Source organism: Polypterus senegalus, chromosome 10 (genome assembly GCF_016835505.1).
Source record: "Polypterus senegalus isolate Bchr_013 chromosome 10, ASM1683550v1, whole genome shotgun sequence".
NCBI lineage: Eukaryota > Metazoa > Chordata > Cladistia > Polypteriformes > Polypteridae > Polypterus > Polypterus senegalus.
The window spans coordinates 56,586,878-56,608,832 of NC_053163.1; the positions used below are offsets into that span (position 1 = coordinate 56,586,878).

Below are 21,955 nucleotides of genomic sequence, written 5' to 3' on the forward strand. Positions count from 1 at the left end.
CCGTACAGACTTTTTTCAAAACATGGCAGGATCTAATCAGTAATATTTTAAAATAAGTTTATAAAGCACAGAGAATTTATTAATTTAGGTATTTTTACAAGCCTTAAATTTTACACCGTTTGGCTTGCTCTCTCTCTCAGGGTGGGGATCGATCTGTTCTTAACATAATTCTTTTTTTTTGTAAAAACTTGATTGCTATGTATTGATTGTAATAAAATTAATAAAAAAAAAAGTGTCAATATCTGGATTATTCTCAGTTCTTATACTGGACACCACACTATATTCGCATACTAAACAATGAAAACACGTTTATGTGTGTTAGTATACTATAAGTAGATGTTCATAAATATTGGCAAATGTTCACCCATGTCTTAAATTTATATCTTCTTTTTATTTCACAGTAAGTGTTCCTCCATCTCGTCCTAGTTCTTCTGATCTTGCAGTTATTATGTATACCAGTGGTTCAACTGGCATTCCAAAAGGAGTCATGATTGATCATAGTAATCTAATAGCTGGTATGTCTGGACAGTGTGAAAGGATACCAGGTCTAGGGTGAGTACATTATTGTTCCTGGAGGTTAAAGATTCATTGAAGGGAAACTCCTTTTACAACACAATCACCCTGTTCCAATGTGATATTTTCACTATTAAAATCACAGTTTTGAATTTCTTCAGATATTTCTTACTGTATATGCATTGTTATATTTAAGCATCCGTTATTTTTAAAACTAACTTGTGACACATTATGCAGAGTGGCATCTTCATTAGGCACACCTAACTTTCCCAGGTAACTGAATGCCTAGTCGATGACAGAAACATATATGCAAACAAAGTTAATTTAAAAAAAAAAAATGCATGAGCATCACCTAATCATCTTTGTTTACAATTCAGTAAGAGAACAAGCAAGACTAAATAATTTTCATTGCTCCAAGTATGGCATGGTAGTGGGCAACAGCAGCCCAGGCATAAGTGTAGCAGGAAATTAGTAGTCTTGGGGTTTTCACATACAGCAGTGTCACAGGATTATTTGAGTGGGACACTATTCAAAAACACTCAAAAGTGCAGCTAGCCATATAAAGACTGCTAATGTAAGAAGCCTGTGGTTGCTGTGCTGAATTGTGCAAAGTAACAAGTAGGCTACAGTCAATCAACTAAAAAAGTTGAGTGCAACTATGACAGTGACAGTCCTATTATAATGCACAGCTTCTCATGCTTTTTTCACAAATACCGTCTGACTGCCAGTGACCCAAATGAGATCCAATTCTATTAATTGCAATGGCAAAGGAATGCAAAACAGTAAGCCCAGTGGATATAAAATGAAAAAGAAATTAAAACCTTTCATATTTGGATGAATCTTCGTTCCTGCTGATTTATGCTCATGCTATGTCCAGGGTTCTGTGCACACTTCACATGTCCATTGATGCCTCTTGCTGGATGTCTACAGTGCAAACTGCATGTTGTTTTCTGTTGGTGTTATTGTAGTAATATAGCATAACTTTGTTGTTGTTAGTTGAACGATATTTGAAAGCTACAGCATATACTATATGGCCATATTATTGAGTTCAGGTGGCTTTAGCTGCACCCATTGCTAACAGGTGCATGAAATCAATCATATAGCCATGCAATTTCCATTGACAAACCTTGGCAGTAAAGCAGGTCATACTGGAGAACTCAGTTACCTTAAATGTGATCCTGTGTTAGGATTCCATCTTCTCCACAAGTCGGTCCATGAAACTTCTGCTTTGCTAGATCACTAGGTTAGTGTAAGTACTAATATTGTGAAGCGGAGCAATAGCAGTTCCACCATGAAGTGGTAGATCATGCAAACTTCCAGAGTGGGGCCACTGCGTGATAAAGATCATAGTGTGTAAAAATCACGTACACTCTTATTACATTACTCACAACTGAGTTCCAAACTGCCTTTGAAATCAGCATCAGAAGCTTCATGAAATGGGTTTACATACCTAAGCAGGTGCACACAAGCATAAGATCAGTATATGCAATTCCAAACGTTGGCTGGAGTGCTGTAAAGCATGCCACCATTAGACACTGGAGCAGTGGAAACATGTTCTCTGGAGTGATGAATTGCATTTCACTATCTGCCATTCTGATGGACAAATCTGGGTTTAGCTGATGCCAGGAGATCACTGCCCTTCAGACTACATAATGCCTAGTTTAAAGTTTGGTAGAGGAGGGATAATGGTCTGAGGCTGTTTTTTAGGGAGGTAGTTGGGCTTTCTTTCTTCCAGTGAAGGGTACTGTTAATGCTAAAGCATATGAAGATATTTTAGACAATTGTGCAGTTCCAGCTTTATGGCAGTATTTTGGGGAAGTTCCTTTTTCTGTTCCAGCACAATAGTACCCCTATGCACAGAGCCAGGTCTATAAAAATGTGCTTTGACAAGTTTGGTGTGGATAAATTCAAGTGGTCTGCACAGAGCCTTGACCTCAACCCTCTGGAACACCTTTGGGATGAAGTGGAATGCTGATTACAAACCAGGTCTTCTCATCCAACATCAGTACCTCACCTCACAAATGCTCCTTAGGCTAAATAGTCACAAATTCACACAGAAACACTCCAAAAAGTGATGAAAAGCCTAGACCAGAAGAGTGGAGGTGGTTACACCAGTAAAAGAGGGGCCAGATCCATATCTGTGCCCATGATTTTGGAATGGCATTGCTAACAAGCTTGTACAGGTGTAATGGTCAGGTATCCACACACTTTTTGCCATGTAGTGTATCTCAAAATTGTTGCTAATGACATGCATCCCTTCGTTTTGACAATATACCCTTCTGTGGGGTTTTGGGGTGGAACAGTTCTTGCTGCCTTAGTAGAAATGTTCAGGAATTGCTACAGAAACAACAATGACTTTTGTTTCCCTTTTAGTCCCAGATTTTCATTTACCAGCTAATTCAACAACATTTTTGTGAGTCAACTTTTAGTTCATCCCGTCATGAATTTTTGCTTTTCTGAAAGCAAATGTGAGGACCAGCTGACTATTGAGGAGGAGTATCAGAAAATGTGGCCATTCATTATACACTTTATTTGTAGTTAAAATTCTGCTTCCAAAATGGCTGCTGCTTCACAGTAAGCAAAATATCCATCCAACATTATTTTTTAGTTTAACCTCCTTAATAATGATTCTCTTGTGCTCTTTACTTAACAGTAGTTTGGAGCACTTTATTCATCATAGGCATATGTGTATGCACATATGTTTAAATGTTAGCGTTCCAGTTGAATAGTGTAAATATGTTTTTCCCCCCACATAATCTTCCCATAATTCTACTGCTTAAACAAGTGTTTTTGAGTTTTGTAGCTTTCATTTACAAGATTATTGCTTTCTGTAGAACAGTAAACAAGCCACATTATATTATTTTCTGTAAAGTTAAATCATATTAAAAATAAAAATGTAGTGTAGAATCTGAAAATACAGTAAGATCTATATTTTACAAGCCACATTATATTATTTTCTGTAAAGTTAAGTCATATTAAAAATAAAAATGTAGTGTAGAATCTGAAAATGCAGTAAGATCTATATTTTATTATACTTTTTGGTATATGATATCAAATTGTATAAGAGGAATAATAAGATTTTCGCCTGATCCTGAAAGGGTTATTCTATAGTGGTGATTTTGTAAGTAGCCAAAGATTAACTTGTGTGTACTAAATTATATGAATTACATGTTTCTAGCATTTGTAGTTTATACTGTTTGTACGGTTTCAGAGTAATGTCGGGATCAGTCCCATTTCTATGCTACAGTCAATAGATTGCAGAATAGACTACAGAATTCTGTTGTGGTATGGTGTCTGTTGATGATGTCTGAAAGTCTGGTTGACCTTTCATGCTGATCACAAAAGAAAATTATAATTACAAAATTACAACAGAAAACATAGAATGAATTGAAATTTAAAATCGACATGATTATACACGAGATAGCAGACATTATAAGGATTAATTTTGGTCAGTCTTGTCCATCATTCTTGAACAATTAGACATGAACAAGGTCTTAAATCATTTCCACATCTGAAGTTCTAAGCAGAATCTCAAGCTTATTAATATGAAGTGTGAGAAATTTAAGATGTTTCATAATTGGAGGTGAAACACTTGATACATCATTGTGAATCCAAGCACCATGGCAAATATGGTAATTCCCCATCATCAAAAGAAATGAAAGCTCCAATCTTGTGTTGTCAGGATCATAAGCACAATTTTTTGTGATGTTAAGGGTATAGTCCATATTGATTACATGACTCTTATCCCAATTTGCATTGCATTTTTGACAGTTAATCAGCGAAAGATATCAAGGAAAACTGTTGACAATTGCCCATCTACTTTATGCCAAAGCCTCCGTTCACACTCCATGAGTTGCAAAGGCTGCATTGTAAAACTCTGGATTCAAAAAGATGCCACATCTACCCTGTTTTCCATACCTCACCCTTGTGACTATCCTCTCTTCTCAAATCAAAAAAAGGCCAGCTTTGTGGGATGTGCTATACCAATGATGAAGATGTCAAGTCTGCTACAAAAGAGCGGATGCACACTGTAGATAAACTGCTTTACCCGAGTGTAATAGAAAAGCTTTGTGAAAGCTAAAGCATGTACTTTAGTGTTCAGAGAGATTATGTTGAAGAATTTAGATTTAGAAGTTTAGATTTGCTGGTGTTTCTCTTTATAGGTTAGGGTAAAAACTTTTTGATCACCTCTCATTGTGTGCATGTTGATGAGCAGGTTTATTTTATTCTAGTAGGACTATGCATTTTTATGCAATTTACTGTACATACTGTGTGCACATTTATGGTTTTTACAAATATGTACTCCCAGCACTTATTTAGTAATACTCTGTATATTGCTTAACAGCCCAAAAGACACATACATTGGATATCTGCCTTTAGCTCATGTTCTGGAAATGACAGCTGAGATCTCCTGTGTCACATATGGCTGTAGAATTGGTTATTCTTCTCCACAAACCCTATCAGATCAGGTAATTTTTAAACTTTTGATAATCTGTATCTTTTGCATGATATGTCATTTAACACTAGAATTACCAGAGCCTACGAGAAAGCTTGTAAATCCGGTCCACCTTAAATCCATTCTCACCTCTCCGTCAGAGTGTTTTGTCCTGTAAATGTGTCGATTAACAGCAAGCAGCCTGGTATCCCATCCCCCCGCCCACCGCTGCAGTTCATTTCGTAAAGAAGTTTCTCAGTGTTTATCTTCGAATGAAGTGTTGGAGCTTTATAGGGTAAAATAGTACATCATCATTTGGAACACATACATTTCATTTGTGTTCCATGTCAACAACAATCTATGTATAACGTAGTTAACACAGGAACGTTTTTCATGTTTTAGTAATAACTTTTACAAGTACAGTACTATAAATATACACGGTCTGTTACAGACACAAACCAAATGTATGTGTGTACTATATAATATTAACAATAAGGCCTTGTTCACACAGGGCGTTAAGTTTTTGGATAAACGAACTTGCTCTGAACGTCCTAGACGTTTATGTTGCATTTTGTGGTGGCGATAGATTGACTTCTACACCGGCGTTCGTTTGTCTCTGTCTAACGCCAGCCTGCAGCCCAAATTGTAGTTTGTGTGTTAACCTGTGGAGGCAGTGTCGGGAACTGGATATGAAAGCCCTTGTCGTTTTATTTGAGGTGCCTCCTTTCAATATGGACCATTTTGCTATGTTAGATATTAATCTTCTTGTTTTAAAAATACTCGTAATACGGCGACGTAGGGAGAGAAAAAATCGCCGCCGCTACTGGGTTCATCCCTTGACTGCACAACGTCGGGTTAAAGGAAGTTTTTTTGTGCTTTATGAAGAAATGCAGACTTGAGCTGAGAAAACTGTGCGCCGGGGGGATGTAATAGCAGGCTGTTTGCTGTTTATCAACCCATTTACAGGACAATTAAGACGCTGATGGAGAGGTGCAAAGCGATTTAAGGTGGGACGGATCTATGAGTTTTTTCGTAGGCTCGGGTAATTCTAGTGTTAATCATATGGTATTGAATGTTGTATTTTGGTTATTTGACCCACATAATGGTCTGATACCTTTTTTGTGTTTTCGTTACATATGAAGATAATGTGTAAATTGTTATACTAGACTAAAACGTCTGTTGATGTCATCGCTCTAAAGAGCCAGTGCTGCATTTTTTCACCTGAATTATGTCATATTTTTGTGTTTACATTCTTTCATGTAAAAAATACATATGAATCATTTATTTACACTATCAAAGATTATGTGGAAACCATTAATATAGGTAGTATGACAATATTTAATATTATGATTTTTCAACAATATTAATTACTTTGTTAATTACTTTGTTCCATAATGCCTCTGAATTGCCTTTTTTATTAATTGCTTCCTGTCATCCCTTGTTCTTCTTAGTCAACAAAAATCAAGAAGGGAAGCAAAGGAGACTGCTCTGTACTGAAACCTACGCTCATGGCTGCTGTACCAGTATGTAACAATATAGAAGTTTATAGGTCACATGTAGAATAGATTGTGTCGCATAAGCAGTGTTTTAAATAACCAATAAAATAAAATACAATATAGTGTAATATCAGGTTGAAATACACTGCTAATTTTTAAGACGTTCTAGTTTGTTTGGGTTTCTAAAGCAGGGCCTACAGCTTTATCCAAACAGTTACTACTTAAAAGCTGAAATACCCAGTCAAGAGTAATGGATTGTTGTTTATGTGGTTTTGAGTCCTGAAGTCAATTTCAGTATAAAAGGGTAGGTTTGGTTGTGCATCTTCGGGCACACCACATGTCTGAAAGAATACTACACGTTCTGACTAAGTAAAAAACTACACTGCAGTGTTTCCATTTCCCTCTGAGCAATGTTAATTTGATAATCATGAAGTGCAAGTTGCATAATACTGCTCAAACATGGTCGTCCATGTGACGAATGTCCATCACAGCTTGGTGTCTGCAAATGGAGACTTGTGAATTAAGCCATTAGTCATCCATTCATGACTATGAAGGACTTCTTAAGTTCAGTGGCTCAGAGTGTAGTAAACATAATATATATTTGACTTTACCATAAACTATGAGAGTTAACCAGTTAAGTTTTGGGTGTCGGCTATTTGGTCACATGACATATGAGGTTTTTGGCTAAAATTCAGTTGGGGTGTGTGGCGGATAACTGAACGCTACCCATACCATAAGAAATGCTATTCCTGATCTGAATATACAAGTTATATGTGTTTTTATAGAGTTTCTGTGTGTTTAGATATATAGATAAAATGTATGTTCTGTGTGTGTGTGTGTGTGTGTGTGTGTGTATTTTATTTATTTATTTATTTACAGTATGTGAATATATGTACACTGTCCTTTTGCTGTGACCATGGAATTAGTTTGGTGGGTTATAGCGCTGACACCAGCACTAAGAGGTTAAACTAATTTATTGATGTTCTTTGCCAATATAATGTAAATTGTGCATAATTTTGGTTAATGCAAGAATAATTTTCTTTCATTGTTTGATACACTTTTAAAATATGTCATTTTACATTTAATTTATTTTACCTTTGTAGGAAATTATGGATAGAATCTACAAGAATGTGATGAGCAAAGTGCAGGAGATGAATTACATCCAGAAAACTCTCTTTAAACTAGGCTACGACTATAAACTTGAACAAATTAAACGAGGATTTGATGCCCCACTTTGTAATATGTAAGAAGCATTTTTATCATTTTTGGTAAATTTTTTGTAAGCTAAATTAATTTGGATTTCTTTGGTAAAATGGTATGATTTTTGAAAATTAGGGTTTGTAATTTTACGTCTAATCAAAAGAATAGATAGAATAACTGGTAATGGAAACATTCTTTTGTCGTGAGTGTGTTGTATTTGAATTAAGAAAAATAGGAGCAAAATTGCTTTTTGTAATATTTTGGCCTAACTCCACTCCATAGATTACCTGACAGCTGTTTTTCTATAGACACGTGCTTTTATTTTAAGAAAAGTTTTACTTTAAGGAATTTATGATTACAGTAATCCCTCGCTATATTGCGCTTTGACTTTCGCGGTTTCACTCTATCGCGGATTTTAAATGTAAGCACATCTAAATATATATCACAGATTTTTCGCTGGTTCGCGGATTTCTGCAGACAGTGGGTCTTTTAATTTATGCTACGCGCTTCCTCAGTTTGTTTGCCCTGTTGATTTCATACAAGGGACGCTATTGGCGGATGGCTTAGAAGCTACCCAATCAGAGCATGTATTACATATTAACTAAAACTCCTCAATGCTATAAGATATGCATCCCGCGCGGAGCTTGATTGTTTGCTTGTCTCTGCCTCTCTCTCACCCTCTCTGACATTCTCTGCGCCTGACGGAGGGGCTGTTTGCACAGAGGCTGTTTGCTTAAAAGATACTGACGCTCTTCAAAAAAAATGCCGCTTTATTGCGGTGCTCGGCATATTTAAAAGCACAAAAGCACATGTATTGATTTTTTGATTGTTGCTTTAATCTCGATCTCTCCCTCTGACGTTCTCTGTGCCTGACGGAGGAGATGTGAGCAGAGGGGCTGTTTGCACAGAGGCTGTTTGCTTAGAAGATACTAACGCTCCTCTAAAATGCGCGCAAACTTAAAAGCACAAGTATTGATTTTTGATTGTTTGCTTTTCTTTGCGGCTCTCTCTCTCCTCTGAAATTCTCTGCTCCTGAAGAGAAGAAGATCTATTTGCATTCTTTTAATTGTGAGAAAGAACTGTCATCTCTGTCTTGTCATGGAGGACAGTTTAAACTTTTGACTAAAGGGTGTTATTTCATGTCTAGAGGGCTCTAATAATGTTAACAGTGTGGGATAGTTTATAAGGGCTTAAAATATATAAAAATAACTACACAAACATATGGTTTCTACTTGGCGGATTTTCGTCTATCGCGGGGGGTTCTGGAACGCAACCCCCACGATCGAGGAGGGATTACTGTAATCAGTTTTGTTAAAAAAAACTTTTCCTGAAATTAATACAAGTAGATTTGATATATAGAAGACAATTGCTTCTGAAATTATTCCTTTTCCTGTAACCCGTTTATAGAATAGTATTTTATGATTTAAAAAAAAAAAACTTTTTCATATAAGTAAAACACCAAAGTTACCGAAGTCCCTAAATGTTATACTTTCTCAGTGTTTATGTCAGCAATTATACTAAATTTCATCTGTTCCAAAATACTGTACCATATCTGTATTTTACACCTATGTATTTTAAGTTTTGAAGTATTCCATGAAGCTCTACAAGTGAAGCCTGGTCTGGTCCATATTTTACCGAAACAACAGCCCTGTGCATTCCATTTTATTGGCCAAATTTAGATTTTTGATAGCTAAACTGAGTTTGAGAGATCTTTATTTTTCCATTCTTATTGGTGTCTTGTAATAGGATTTCAAATGTATATTTTTATTGCTGTTATAGTATACGTCTTTCATTTTCATTATAAAACATATTTTTGTTCTACTTTGTAAATATTAGCTACTTTAAGATAACCCATATATTCTCCAACTTCTTAGGCTTTTATTCAAAAAGGTGAAATCATTGTTAGGTGGCAATGTGCGAATGATGCTCTCAGGTGGTGCCCCACTATCACCAGCCACCCAACGCTTCATGAATATCTGTTTCTGCTGTCCTGTTGGACAGGGCTATGGATTGACAGAGACCTGTGGAGCAGGGACAATCACAGAAGGTAAGTTGTTCCGTCAAGTGTTTCCTAGGCAGTTATGTATTGGAATAATATTAAGAAAAAAATTGTTTATGTGTAAGTAAAATTAATTCTGAAAGTTAATAGTTAGCTGTAAGAACACAAATTTTCTTTTATGTAGTGTTTCCATTGCATTCACAGGCCTGTTTGTTATAGATGAAAGATGTAGTAACATTTAAACTGAAAATGTAAATTCTGATTTTTGTAAATTTCAAACTGTACCCTATGTATTATTAGGAAAACAGTTATGTTAATCTGACTCTTAGTGATGTTCACATAGTCTCCCCATATGTATGAGAGTTTCTCTTGATGTACAGTACTCTGGTTTTCCTCGGGTGTCTCATAGAAATGCACGTTAGAATGTGCCAATGTCTAAACTTAAGACCCAAACATCTAAGTTATGGAGCATCAGGGTTAATCGCTGAGTAACTGTTTTATGCACAATCGGACATACTATTTTTAAATAGTACAGTTGTTTAAAGAATTGTATAATAATACAAAATAAAAGTCTTTGTAATTTCTGTATATCTGTGAAGAATGTTTACTGTGTTTCCAATACAATTTACAGCAAAAATAACTGAAAAAAATCTGTCCCATGTTTCTCCCAATTGGAGTATTTTATATATAGTTTCATGTTGACAATAAAATAAAATGATGTGACTGGTTCTGTGTGTCTCTGCATGTGTTCTGCCCATCTGATGTGATGCTTTTGTTTTGCTTGTAGTTGCAGATTACAGCACTGGGCGGGTGGGGGCCCCTCTCATCTGCTGTGAAATCAAGCTGCGGGACTGGATTGAAGGTAAATGTTAATCTGTTTTTTTGTTTATAAAAATGAAAACAAAATATTTCTTCTTACATGGTAAGTTAGCAAGCTTGCTTCACTGCTTATCATTATGGATGAAAAGGCTATAAAATAATTGAAAAGTCAGGTCTCTCTAATGTAATTAGAAATGTAAATACAACCTTTTGTCACTTGTATCCTGAAGTAAATCACATTTAAGAATTTAAGTCATGACAGAAACAGTGTTTGTTATGATTGAAAAATTTTAGATAAAAAATTATGCTTTCAAAAATCATTCCCTGTAATAATATAGTTTTAATTTTAAAAACTTTTCAGTGGAAACTGTGACTTCAAGATGAAGTAAACTGTCCAGAACATCTAAAAAATGACTAATTTGGTAATGGAATATGCTAACAAGTGTGCAAAAGTAACCTGACACATGTTTGAAATGATATTTTAGCAGTGTTGTTTAGGATGACTAATACCGGTAAATAACATTACATTCAAATTATATGCAAAAATTAAAGGGTATCCTCCGGTCCACTTAAAGCTCTAAAGCTTTATGAAAGATTTCTTTAGTAAACATATTGGTTTATTTCAGAGACATAGCTGTTGTGCATACATTGTGTATTCTGTATGCATGGAACCCATCTGTAGCCAAAATATTACATTAACAAAATCAGAAAGAAACACTTTTAATTATTCTTTACTATATATGATAAATTATGATTTACTTTTGCTTCCTTTATCATATTATTTTAGAAATGTGTGTATCTGTACAAGTGCAGTATCTCCAACTTAAAACATTTTTTGGTTTTCCTGTCAAAAGTATAAGTATGTATATACAGTATTAGAGGCTAAAAATGAAATGTGGAATATTCATTTAGTCATCAGCTACATTTAACATTAATAAAGACTAAACAGTTTTGGTTCTTCACATCCTTAGACAGATGTACCGTAATTCAAGTTGTAACCTGATCTTTTTTATAAGGGTGTGTTATTAGATTAAATCCAGATATCTGTTTGTAGTACATTTGGTGTGAAGTTAAGCTTTATATACAAATAAACACAACAAAATTACTATACTTAAAAGATTTAGAAAGTGTTCATTACTTTAAACAGGGGAAAATAAAGTTTGGAATTATAATAATAAGTTTGGAATTGAATATTTGTGTGATATCTGTAAATTATTTCATATATTACAGAAACTATTCAAGGAGAATTTAAGAGTTATACTGTTCTTTCTGTAAAAATATGACAGACGAGTGAAAACTTGTAAACAGAATGAAATTATGTGAAGGAGAGTGAGAGTATGTTTTCAAGTATGTTCATTTTTGTATGAACTGTGCACGTTTGTGTTTTGACTTGTATTATTGTAACACAAACCATATTACAAACTGCATGCATTTCTCTGAAGTTAAAAACAAATCTATACTTAAGTCCAGTTGACTTTAAATTTTGCAAACATTTCTTTTGAAGGAACACAATAATTGAGAGACAGAGGATAGTAAAAAGTTCAGGGGAGAAAGGGAGTAGCAAAGAAACATAAGAATATAAAAGAACATGATGCATGCTTAATACCTCCAAAACGTAAAAGTGATAAGGCAGAAGCTTTTGCGTTTCCATTAAAATTGAATTTTTTGTAAGTGATTTATATTATTCTAGCATTCTAGACTGGAGGTTCACTTGCTAAAGAATACTTCAAATATAACGCAAAAACTATGTTTAGATATAATAACTTTATAGAAACTATTCCCTTGAGCTTTAGAACGAGAGGTTACTTTGTAGATCCTTCGTTTTTTTTCAGTGAACCCAGGGAAAAACAAATTCTAGAAATAAGATTAGGACACTAAAACATACAGTAGTAGCAGAATGTTTAGACACAGAAAATGCATCTCTCCATCAATTTTCTTTATCCAAGCCATGGTTGCAGGGCAAGCAGTTGCACCAATTAGTTACAAACAGTGTTGCCATATACAGTTCTTTACATACCATGCATTCTAAGCCCTGTTAATCCTGAACAAGGTAGCAGGGTGCAGGAGCCCATCCCAGCAATATAAATATGTATGTTATTAATGTTTATTCTCATAGTAATCAGAGTTCATTTTATTTGATTTGTACAGGTGGATATACAGATATGGACAAACCTAACCCCCGTGGGGAAATTTTGATTGGAGGACCAAATGTCACAAAAGGATATTACAAATGTGATAAAGTTGGTGAAGATTTTTTTGTGGATGAAAATGGACAGAGATGGTTTTGCACAGGAGATATTGGAGAAATTCATCCAGATGGATGCCTTCAAATAGTCGGTCAGTATATAGGCCCTTGGCTGTACAATATATTCTAATTTGCTGACGTTGGCCAAGTCATTTCACAGCACTTGGATGTTTAATTCCATCTTGAGGTTTCGTTGAATTAAATTTTGCAGGTTTCCTTCAGAAATTCCCGTATTTTTACACAATTCACACAGATATACATAGCTGATTAGCAGATCTAAACTAATCTGGAATTAATGTGTGTGGGCATCAATGTGCTCATCAGTAGACTGTTACACTTCCTGCAGGTCCTCAACCCACCTGTCTTCTGGCTGTTGCTGCCAGTATTTGCAGTTGTCCCCTCATGTCAGTTTTTCTATAGTGTGATAATAACTTTTCTATCATTTGATTTCCTTCTTGATGTCCACTATTGTTCAATACTGTCATATGGGAACCCCTCTTAATTCTTTGGATTTTTGTTTATCATTGGCTGAACTTTCAAAGTAGCAACTTCGTTTTAATATATGACATGCCTTATGGAAACAGAAGTATTTCAGCAGTGACATTGTTTATTGGATTAACAGAAAATGCAATATGCATCTGTAATAGAATAAGATGCTTCCCGCACCCTTGTACCCTCAGACTATACGTCAGACACCAGGTAAAAATCCAATGATGATATTTATTATAATAATAAAGTGCACAAAGCACGCTCCTCTCCACAATTCTTCAATAACAATAATAATAACAATCCTCCACTCCCAGACGCTTAGCCACCCTGCCTCCCAACTCAGCTCATTGTCTGGGAGCTCCCACAGTCCTTTTATATTCCCTGACCCGGAGGTGTTCCTGCCCAACAGTCCACAAGTCCTTATTCCTTCCGGGTCAGGGTAAATAGTCCTTTTCTTCAACCCGGGAGCACGTCGGGTTATAGGGCACATAAGAGCCTACGAGCCCCCCTACAGCGACGCCTGGTGGCCCCCAAGGTATCCAGCAGGGCTGTGTACAAACACTACATAGTCCATGATGCCCTGCTGGAACTCGGGGCATGATCATGCTGTCGGGAGAGCTCCTCCTGGCAGCCTGGGGTTGAGGGCCGGAGTGAAATGCCGGCAATCCACCACAGCATCATAACAGAATTAGACAGGTGCATAAATTTGGGCACACCAACAGAGATATTAGATAATTAGTTGAGCCTCCTTTTGCAAATATAACAGGCTCTAGATGCCTCCTATAGCCGTTGATGAGTGTCTGGATGGAGATATTTTTTACCATTCTTTCATACAAAATCTCTCCAGTTCAGTTAAATTTGACGGCTGCCGATCATGGACAGCCTGCTTCAAATCATCCCATAGATTTTCGATGATATTCGAGTCAGGGGACTGTGGCGGCCATTCCAGAACATTGTACTTCTCCCTCTGCATGAATGCCTTTGCAGAATTCAAACTGTGTTTTGTGTCATTGTCTTGTTGGAACCCCTGTGTAACTTCAACTTTGTGACTGATGCTTGAACATTATCCTGAAGAATTTGTTGCTATTGGGTTGAATTCATCCGACCCTCGACTTTAATAAGGGCCCCATTGCCTGAACTAGCTACACGGCCCCACAGCATGATGGAACCTCCACCAAATTTGACAGTAGGTAGCAGGTTTTTATCTTGGAATGCGGTGTTCTTCTTCCGCCATGCAAAGCGCTTTTTGTTATGACCAAATAGCTCAATTTTTGTCTCCTCAGTCCAAAGCACTTTGTTCCAAAATTAATCTGGCTTGTCTAAATGAGCATTTGCATACAACAAATGATTCTATTTGTGGTGTTAGTGCAGAAAGGGCTTCTTTCTCATCATCCTGCCATACAGAAATTGTGCTGAATTGTAGAACTATACACCATCCGCAGCAAGATGTTCTTGCAGGTCTTTGGAGGTGATCTGTGGGTTGTCTGTAACCATTCTCACAATCCTGTGCATATGCCGCTCCTATATTTTTTCTTGGCCTGCCAGGTCTGAGTTTAACAGCAACTGTGCCTATGGCCTTCCATTTCCTGATTACATTTCTTACAGCTGAAACTGACAGTTTAAACTTCTAAGATTGCTTTTTGTAGCCTTCCCCTAAACCATGATACTGAGCAATCTTTGTTTTCAGATCTTTTGAGACTTCCTTTGAGGATCCCATGCTGTCACTCTGCAGAGGAGAGTGAAAGGGAAGCACAACTTGCAATTGACCACCTTAAATACCTTTTCTCATGATTGGACACACCTGTCTATGAAGTTCAAGGCTTAACGAGCTAATTCAGCCAATTTGGTGTTGCAAGTAGTCAGTATTGAGCAGTTACATGCATTCAAATCAGCAAAATTATAGGGGTACCCACATTTTTGCACAGCCAGTTACTCACATTTGATTTAATTTCATACAACTAAAAACTGCTTCACTAAAAATCTTTGTTTGTAAAACACCCCAGTACTCAGATGTTCCTAGGAAATCTTTTTTGTTGAAAGTAAATTATTATGCAGGCTGAGAGGGGTTCCCAAACTTTTTCATATGACTGTATGCCTTTCTTATGCTCTTTTTATATTGCACAGCCATACTGCATTTGCTCAAACTTTTTTGAAAAATTATATTCCAAAACATGCCTGTTTCACAGTAATCTGTATCTGTTCTTGAGATGAAATTTCAATTTACTCCATAATGCTAACTCTGTACTCTCTGTAGGCAGGTTTATGTTAAAATCTAAGGAAGCCTTGATAGATCACACCTGGTACACAATAGTTCAGACACAGGAAATAATGAAGTATGTAAATTTAAATAGTGCTTAAGACTGAAAGTTAGTTTTAGTATTATGTAACAATTCAGATGTCTGAAAGTCACATCAGCTTAAACTATCCTGACCAGGTAAATCAAATGTGGAGAGTTTTTTAATGTTTGGCTTGAATAGCAGGCTGCTGCATGCTATACACAACTGTGATGTGAGACGTGCTTAATTACCAATGCGATACCCTATAGTATGTAATGGACAGTTTATCTGCAATGAACCTGGGGATGACAGGTTATAAAGTCATCAATTATAGATGTTGATGTGTGAACTAATCCAAACTTAAAATAAGATGTATTTAACTCTTTCAAACTTTCATTTACTGGGAGTCCTTTTTTCAGATTGCTTCTGATTCCAGTTTATTCATATCTGTCAGTAATCTCAGTAAAAGGTTGCAGAAGTAGTTAAATGAAACAGCTGCTGTTTACTCTTTAACACACTATTTCTTTTGATTTTCATTTTCAGATTTACAGAAAACAATATTGTTTGCTTCCATATGTACAATGAGACTGAATTTTATCTTTGCAAAAAGAAAAAGTGAGCTAAATATTACATAAACACAGAACAATTTCTCTCGCAATAAAAGTTATGCCCAAAAAGACATTTAAACATTTACCAGTGTAGTCAAAACAATCAGCTTCAGTCTGTTTTTTCCCTTTTGAAACTGGTGTAAAAGTGGCATTACATTGCACATTTGCCCCATTCCCATACTGGAGTGGGTCTGAGATTGTATATAACTACAGTGTTCATACCCTTTTGTATTTGAGCCTTCAGCAGGAGAGCATTTTATACCTAGTGTCTCCTAAAGGCTCAAGTATAGTGTGAACTACTTTACAGAGAGAATTGGAAACACCATGTGGTGTAGAAGATAATGAAAGAAGCTTGAAAAGCAGCACACATCACTGGCAAACATCCAGAAATCATATGACATTATTCTAAACTGTATATATGTTACTTAGACTCTTATGGAAATCATTTTTCCCCTTAAGGTTCTGAATTACTTTTGATATAAGGAAATGGAAACAACAAAGAGAAAAATGGGTCTCTTTTTTTTTATAACTTGCAGTAGATTTCCAAAAGCATCATTGATAGGAGGCCAGCCAGAAGCTTGCCACTTGTTAAAATAGAAAAATATGTTGTTTTACGCACTGATACTTTGTTTTTTGTGAGGTTTTATATCATTTAATATAAGTTTGGTTACTGCAAGTAAAGAATAAGAAAAAAATACCAGAGATAAACAACAGGATGAAGTAGAGCCACACAGAACACTAATACTGCTAGCTCAGAGTTCTGACCCTAGTATCTTTGTGTCCTATACTAATATCACAGCCACATTCCGCTTTTAAAATTTATTAATGAGGAACTTGTGACAAATGAGATTTTTCTTAAGAAAATATAAATATTAATAGTTACTGATTGCTTAATTTCTCTTCTGAAGCAATTTTCTCTTTTTATTTTAGTAGTAATAGTAGTAGTAATGTTATATGTACACTGAAATTCTAATTTGTATTTCTGACCTACTTACAAGTCTCTGTTTTCTTGAAAGAATGTGTTATTCAAAAGAACTGCAAGTCTGATGTATTCCTTACTCCTGTCTCTGTGACCTTATGTCCTGGAAACTTGTAGGAAGAAAACCCTAAAAGAATGTATTTTTACCTCAAGTTAAACTGAACTAGTCAGTACTAGTCAGTAAATTAACACACATTATGTAAAACCAATACATGTGATTCACAAGTTGGACCTCTTGCACATGTAAAAAGTGATGCCTCCTTTTCTGATTTGTTCTGTTCAGTCGATGAACACCAAAAAATATGCATTCTTATTCAGTGTTAAACCACACCTTCTTGAATTTTTGGTCTGAAGACATCAAGCAATGTACTGTAATTATCATCTCTTTATAATTTTTTATTTTTGCGTTTTAAAGACTGATTTTATGTCAGTGTTACGTAATATTACCCATAAGGGCTATCATTTACCTGGAAAGATGATTAATAACACAGTGAGTTTTTTTCATGACCGGTTCCCAAAAAATGTATTTAATAAAAGTCTAGTCTGTCTGTGCATTTTAACATCATATTCTAAAATATTTCAGGGACTGCGAGAACCAGAGAATATTCTGAGTTGTTTCCTGCCTTTTCCTCAGTGCTGCCAGTACAGAGTGCAAGTCCAAACCCATACTGGGCCACTTGGCAGTCACCAGTCAATCTAACAAAGTATGCCTGTGGGGTTATGGAAGGAAAAACCAGGGCACCCTAAGGAAAATACATGCAGACAACTGAAGAACATGCACAGCATTGTGTCACATTCTAAGCCAGTATGCTGTGTCTGTGACATTAAGAACATTAAGAAATTGCTTGCCACTAATTGTTAATGGTACAGTGCATCCGGAAAGTATTCACAGCACATCACTTTTTCCACATTTTATGTTACAACCTTATTCCAAAATGGATTAAATTAATTTTTTTCCTCAGAATTCTACACACAACACCCCATAATGACAACGTGAAAAAAGTTTACTTGAGATTTTTGCAAATTTATTTAAAAAAAAAGCTGAAAAATCACATGTACATAAGTATTCACAGCCTTTGCTCAATACTTTGTCGATGCACTTTTGGCAGCAATTACAGCCTCAAGTCTTTTTGAATATGATGCCACAAGCTTGGCACACCTATCCTTGGCCAGTTTCGCCCATTCCTCTTTGCAGCACCTATCAAGCTCCATCAGGTTGGATGGGAAGCACAGTGCACAGCCATTTTAAGATCTCTCCAGAGATGTTCAATTGGATTCAAGTCTGGGCTCTGGCTGGGCCACTCAAGGACATTCACAGAGTTGTCCTGAAGCCACTCCTTTGATATCTTGGCTGTGTGCTTAGGGTCGTTGTCCTGCTGAAAGATGAACTGTCGCCCCAGTCTGAGGTCAAGAGCGCTCTGGAGCAGGTTTTCATCCAGGATGTCTCTGTACATTACTGCAGTCATCTTTCCCTTTATCCTGACTAGTCTCATAGTTCCTGCCGCTGAAAAACATCCCCACAGCATGATGCTGCCACCACTATGCTCCACTGTAGGGATGGTATTGGCCTGGTGATGAGCGGTGCCTGGTTTCCTCCAAACGTGATGCCTGGTATTCACACCAAAGAGTTCAATTTTTGTCTCATGAGACCAGAGTATTTTGTTTCTCATGGTCTGAGAGTCCTTCAGGTGCCTTTTGGCAAACTCCAGGCGGGCTGCCATATGCCTTTTACTAAGGAGTGGCTCCCGTCTGGCCACTCTACCATACAGGCCTGATTGGTGGATTGCTGCAGAGATGGTTGTCCTTCTGGAAGGTTCTCTTCTCTCAACAGAGGACCTCTGGAGCTCTGACAGAGTGACCATCGGGTTCTTGGTCACTTCCCTGACTTAGGCCCTTCTCCCCCGATCGCTCAGTTTAGATGGCCGACCAGCTCTAGGAAGAGTCCTAGTGGTTTCGAACTTCTTCCACTTACGGATGATGGAGGCCACTATGCTCATTGGGACCTTCAAAGCAGCAGAAATTTTTCTATAACCTTCCCCAGATTTGTGCTTTGAGACAATCCTGTCTCGGAGGTCTACAGACAACTCCTTTGACTTCATGCTTAGTTTGTGCTCTGACATGAACTGTCAACTGTGGGACCTTATATAGACAGGTGTGTGCCTTTCCAAATCATGTCCAATCAACTGAATTTACCACAGGTGGACTCCAATTAAGCTGCAGAAACATCTCCAGGATGATCAGGGGAAACAGGAAGCACCGAGCTCAATTTTGAGCTTCATGGCAAAGGCTGTGAATACTTATGTACATGTGCTTTCTCAATTTTTTCATTTTTAATAAATTTGCAAAAACCTCAAGTAAACTTTTTTCACGTTGTCATTATGGGGTGTTGTGTGTAGAATTCTAAGGAAAAAAATGAATTTAATCCATTTTGGAATAAGGCTGTAACATAACAAAATGTTGAAAAAGTGATGCACTGTGAATACTTTCCGGATGCACTGTATATGATTTTCTACTTTGCCAGCAATTATTTTAGGTGTTCCAAATATATTGTTGCATAATACATACGAAGAAATTCAAATAATATGGAAACATCTATTTATCGGCATATTTATGGCACTATTAACACTTTGTTTTTCAAATGATTTTTCAATTATTTCTTCTTGTGGTTTACAGATCGCAAAAAAGACTTGGTAAAACTACAGGCTGGAGAGTATGTGTCCCTTGGAAAAGTAGAATCTGCCTTAAAGAACTGCTCACTGATCGACAACATCTGCGCTTATGCAAACAGGTAACCCTAAATGCGACACTGAGCTGCATAGAAAATGTTTCTTTGACATAAACATTGAACACAAGTTATCAGTTTTCTTAACATTCTCTCTTAGTGACCAGAACTATGTGATCAGCTTTGTGGTACCAAATCAAAAGAAATTGACCGCTTTGGCAAACAAGCAAGGAATTCGAGGCTCTTGGGAAGAGATCTGCAACCATCCCAGCATGGAGGCTGAAGTTCTTAAAGAAATCAAACAAGTAGCAGCTTCAAGTGAGTAGCAGCTTTCTAAAATCTAGAAAGCGAGATCTTTGCTACCTGGTCTAAGCAAGGTTGCGCTGTTGTCACTGTGTTTGTGTGTCATGCATCTAAACTATGGAGACTAAAGCCAATGTCACAACTTCAAGTCACTGAGCAAGACAGACTTACTGACAGCAGTTGCTATTTGCAAGACCATGTTAATTTATACGACTGAAAATTGTTAGTCATGTCACATTCAGCCGTCGCATACTGGTTTTCCAGCACAATTTTGCTTGGCCCTTTTTGTGAAAGCCAAAAACCTTGTGTAATGAAGCCAGGCATTGTGTGAAGGGTTAACAGGTATATTGCCGCAAAATCTGTCCCTTTTTTTTTTTTTTTTCTTTTCCATTCTGTAGTGGTACATGAGACATCAGAACGGCGAGCATGCCTTTTGTTCGTTCAAAACACCTGCTTTCCTTATTTCTCTTTGCTACTTTATATGAATTGCACTTTTGGATGAGCATTCATTGGATATCTGCTCTTCTGCACATAGAGCCCACACCTACTAGTGAAGATGAATCAAACCTGTTTGATTGTTTGGTTTTATTAGAGCGAGTCATGGATTTTTTTTTTATTAATTTGTCTATCTAGAGCAGGGGTGCCCAATGCGTCGATTGCGATCGACTGGTAGATCGCAAAGGTAGTGCAAGTAGATTGCGTTGCATTCAAAAAAAAAAAAAAAAATTTTAAACGTTAGTCTATCATATATCTTCCCTATGGCATTTGCCACTTGATTGACTTACAGGGCAGCCAGTCTGAGACCTCTTTTCATTTAACACACTGGTCATCCTGCATGCGCGATCAAACGCGCAAGCTACTGCAAAACATCGGCTGTGATCTAGTTAGCAATTACAATTAGAAATTACAAATTAAATTCAATTATAAATTAAATTATAAATTACAATTTATATCGACTGAAGAAGGGATTTAAAAAAAAATTGTTTGGGGAGAGTATGGGCTGGATGTGCAATTGGAAGAGGACTTTTTTCTCACAATTTCACAATCGAAGTGCATTTGTCTGATTTGTCAATCTATCATTGCTATTCCAAAGAAGGAAAATGTGGAAAGGCACTTTTGAACTGTTCATAAAAACTACGAAACTGATGTCCTTCCAAAAAGCGATCTGAGGAAGAGAAAAGAAAGGGAACTAAAATCACAGTTAATTAAACAGCCGTCATTTTTCATTCAGCTGAATTCAAAAGCTCCTTGACTGCATTATTCGGCTCTATTTATTTATGCAAGTCAGCCTTTTCCCACATGACGATTATTAAATCAAAATACTGTAGTGACCATAAATGTATTGAATTGTTATTGTGCCATAAAAGTTATTCAGTTATGTATAAAGTATACTCAGTGTGTGTGTGTGTATATATATATATATATATATATATATATATATATATATATATGTATATATATATATGTATATGTATGTATGTATATGTATATATGTATATGTATATATGTATATATATATATATATATATATATATATATATATATATATATATATATATATATAAATAATATTGTGAGATAGGACGTCCCGGACACACAGGCGAACACCGTTTTAGCCATCACTACACGTTTATTTACAGTAATATATACTAAAGTCAAGTGCACCTCCACCAAACTCCCCAAAGTCCAGTCTCTCACTAGCCAGTCTTCACACATCAATCACTGGGGCCTCTCCTCGCCTCCTCTGCAACAACCTCTTCTTCCTCCTCACCCGACTCCAGCCTTGATTGCAGGGCGGTGGCTCCTTAAATAGGTGGCTGATTGCCGACCACACCCAGCCACCTGTGACAGTATATATATATAAAGGCAAA

General features: G+C 36.5%; 1 protein-coding gene across 7 annotated transcripts in view; it reads left to right on the forward strand.

The window, feature by feature from the left end:
* The window catches only part of LOC120537126 (long-chain-fatty-acid--CoA ligase 4-like), a 91,857-nt gene that overhangs the window by 66,274 nt on the left and 3,628 nt on the right, over positions 1–21,955 (forward strand). For all 7 annotated transcript variants that reach the window (XM_039765806.1, XM_039765808.1, XM_039765807.1 and 4 more), the window contains exons 8-16: positions 402–552; positions 4,859–4,982; positions 6,400–6,471; positions 7,548–7,687; positions 9,519–9,691; positions 10,431–10,505; positions 12,611–12,799; positions 19,733–19,847; positions 19,942–20,099. In XM_039765806.1, coding sequence (XP_039621740.1) covers positions 402–552; positions 4,859–4,982; positions 6,400–6,471; positions 7,548–7,687; positions 9,519–9,691; positions 10,431–10,505; positions 12,611–12,799; positions 19,733–19,847; positions 19,942–20,099 — 1,197 coding nt within the window. The remainder of the gene's footprint in view (positions 1–401; positions 553–4,858; positions 4,983–6,399; positions 6,472–7,547; positions 7,688–9,518; positions 9,692–10,430; positions 10,506–12,610; positions 12,800–19,732; positions 19,848–19,941; positions 20,100–21,955) is intronic.